The following is a 2,197-nucleotide window of genomic DNA, read 5'->3' as shown; positions in this document are numbered from 1 at the left end:
AGGTACTTATCAATTCCGAAAGTTCGGATTGGAGTGGCGGTTTGCACCTACCTGCTGATTGGTTTTCATTGGCACACTGCTGCAAGACGCGTGCCGCATTGAAAGGACTGCAAGCCATACCGTAAGTTAACGTCGTTAACTGATACACACCGAGAGTATCACTTGGGCTTTCCCGCCAGAAAATTTGCTGCCAACATCTATGTCTGGAATCAACTTCGATCTGCCGAAACATCTTCTCGATGTCAGCAGTGATAGCTATACGGAAACGACGGTACCGGAGAAGAATGGCGGCAAGTGGATTCTGGACGGGCGGACCAACTAGCTGAGTATCGTTTAAGGAAACGCCATTGCTTGTCTTCGCAGAGGCGTTGAAAACTACCCGGAACTTCGACGTGACGGCATGGTGGGGTACATAATAAACCTGGGATGGGTCGCCTGGTTGCGGTGTTATCTTCTCCATGTGCCCGAGTGCCTCATAGTCGCGCATGAACTGAATATTTTTGTTACGTAGCTCATCATCATTACTCAAGCGGCGCTCAAGATTGAGGAATTGGTTAAATGCCTTGACATATGAATTGTCAAGAGCTGATGCATTCGGTGAAAATGGGATTTGTACTACGTATCGGCCATCGCTATTGCGCGATACCGTTTTACAGAAAATATCTTCGCTAAGGTCGTCAACAGCTGGGGGTCGGCCAACCTCCTCCAGCTCCCAGAAACGTTGCAGTATCTCATCTAGTCGCTCTTCTTCCGCGGCGAATTTCGGTAACGCGCGTAAAGTTGGAAGCGACGTACAGCGTGGGAACGCAGGTCCGCAAATGACCCACCCCAGACGGGTGGACAGGGCGCACGGCTATTTAGACCCACCAGTGATTGTTTCCCCCAGGAGGAACATACCCCAAATGTCCGCTCCAATGAGAACATCGATGCTCCCTGGAGTGTGAAACGTGGGATCGGCTAGTGGTATGTCTTGCAAATGTTGATAGTGGTTAATGTCTATTGGCGACGCAGGAATCTCCGAAGTTATTTGTGGTAGGATATGAGCTTCAAAGGTGCACTCAAACGTGGCATCGTGGTATGAGCGCATCACCAGAGTCGCCTGGCCACGCGACGAAGTCACCCTCTGAGAGCCAATTCCTTCTACCGTAAGCGGGTACCGTCTTCTGTGTAATCGTTCTGTAATGAAGCTTACCTGTGAACCCATGTCGCATAATATACGGCAGGCTACTTCTTCCCCCACCTTGTCTAAAAGTGGAGCTCTAGCTGTGGCCAGAAGGACGATCCCCTCAGATTGCGCCAGGAGAGACTGCACCGCATCTATGCGAGGCAAAACCTGTGGCGTAATGGCGCCGACAGATGTTTCAAATGCGGGGGCTGGTCGCGCTGCCGCACTGGTGGTTGCAGGTAACTTCTCGTTGCATGAAGAAGCCTTACAAAACAAGGTGTTGTGTTTCTGTTTGCAGTTGTCGCAGGTTCCTGAGCTGCACTTTCGAAATTGTGGACATATTGACAGGCGATGTGGTTCCGCGCACCGTGGACAGGCCAGCGACGATTTCATGGTTGCGTTCGGAGACTTCGAGGTAACTACATGTGATTGTGCCATACGGCGCGCTGTTGACGGTCGGAGTGACACATTGGGGTCGCATCTCAGAGTATCCGCGTAAGTCTCGATCTCCTCCAGCATTAATGTTTCGGCGTGGTTTAAACCCGTCCAGTGTGAGACAGCCGGAGTTGGTAGTTTGCGGAGGACTATGGGATAAACGATGGCATCCCATTGGTCTGTTGCCAGACCCATCACGTTCAGGGCAGGTAAAGTACTGCGCACCACATCGATAACTTTGCGAACGTTGCGCTGCGTTGGAACTGGATGTTCCGGCAAGTCTAATAGCCGATACACGTGCGACTCAACCAAGCGCCGAGGATTATCATATCGCCTTTTCAACTCGGCCCATAGCTGGCTGTAGCCCCCCGTGTATACTCCACCAACCATGTGTACTGCCTGAGCGTCAACACATTGCCTCAATCGACTGAGTTTATAGCTTTCGTCAAGATCGGTGCGATTGTGCACCAATGATTCGAAAATGTCTCTAAACATCAACCAGTTTTCCGGTTGACCATCAAATGCTGGGATCTTGACCGGATCCAAACGGTGCTCTGATTGGCACCGCACGGGCGCAGCATTCGACGGAGTGGTTAC

At 51.3% G+C, this 2,197-nt stretch overlaps 1 protein-coding gene across 1 annotated transcript in view; it reads right to left on the bottom strand.

Moving 5' to 3' along the window:
- LOC118734762 overlaps window positions 1-1,990 on the bottom strand; it is an 85,485-nt gene extending 83,495 nt beyond the window's left edge. Inside the window, exons 1-3 of the mRNA XM_036464455.1 lie at window positions 1,193-1,990; window positions 898-1,123; window positions 52-744 (exon numbers count right to left, since the gene is read on the bottom strand). Coding sequence (XP_036320348.1) covers window positions 52-744; window positions 898-1,123; window positions 1,193-1,990 — 1,717 coding nt within the window. The remainder of the gene's footprint in view (window positions 1-51; window positions 745-897; window positions 1,124-1,192) is intronic.
- Between the last annotated feature and the right edge of the window lie 207 nt (window positions 1,991-2,197).

Source organism: Rhagoletis pomonella, unplaced genomic scaffold (genome assembly GCF_013731165.1).
Source record: "Rhagoletis pomonella isolate Grant_MI unplaced genomic scaffold, Rhpom_1.0 Rhpom_scaffold_00001, whole genome shotgun sequence".
In the NCBI taxonomy this organism is placed as follows: Eukaryota; Metazoa; Arthropoda; class Insecta; order Diptera; family Tephritidae; genus Rhagoletis; species Rhagoletis pomonella.
Note: the sequence above shows the minus strand (reverse complement) of the source record. Positions and strands in the feature narration are given on the sequence as shown.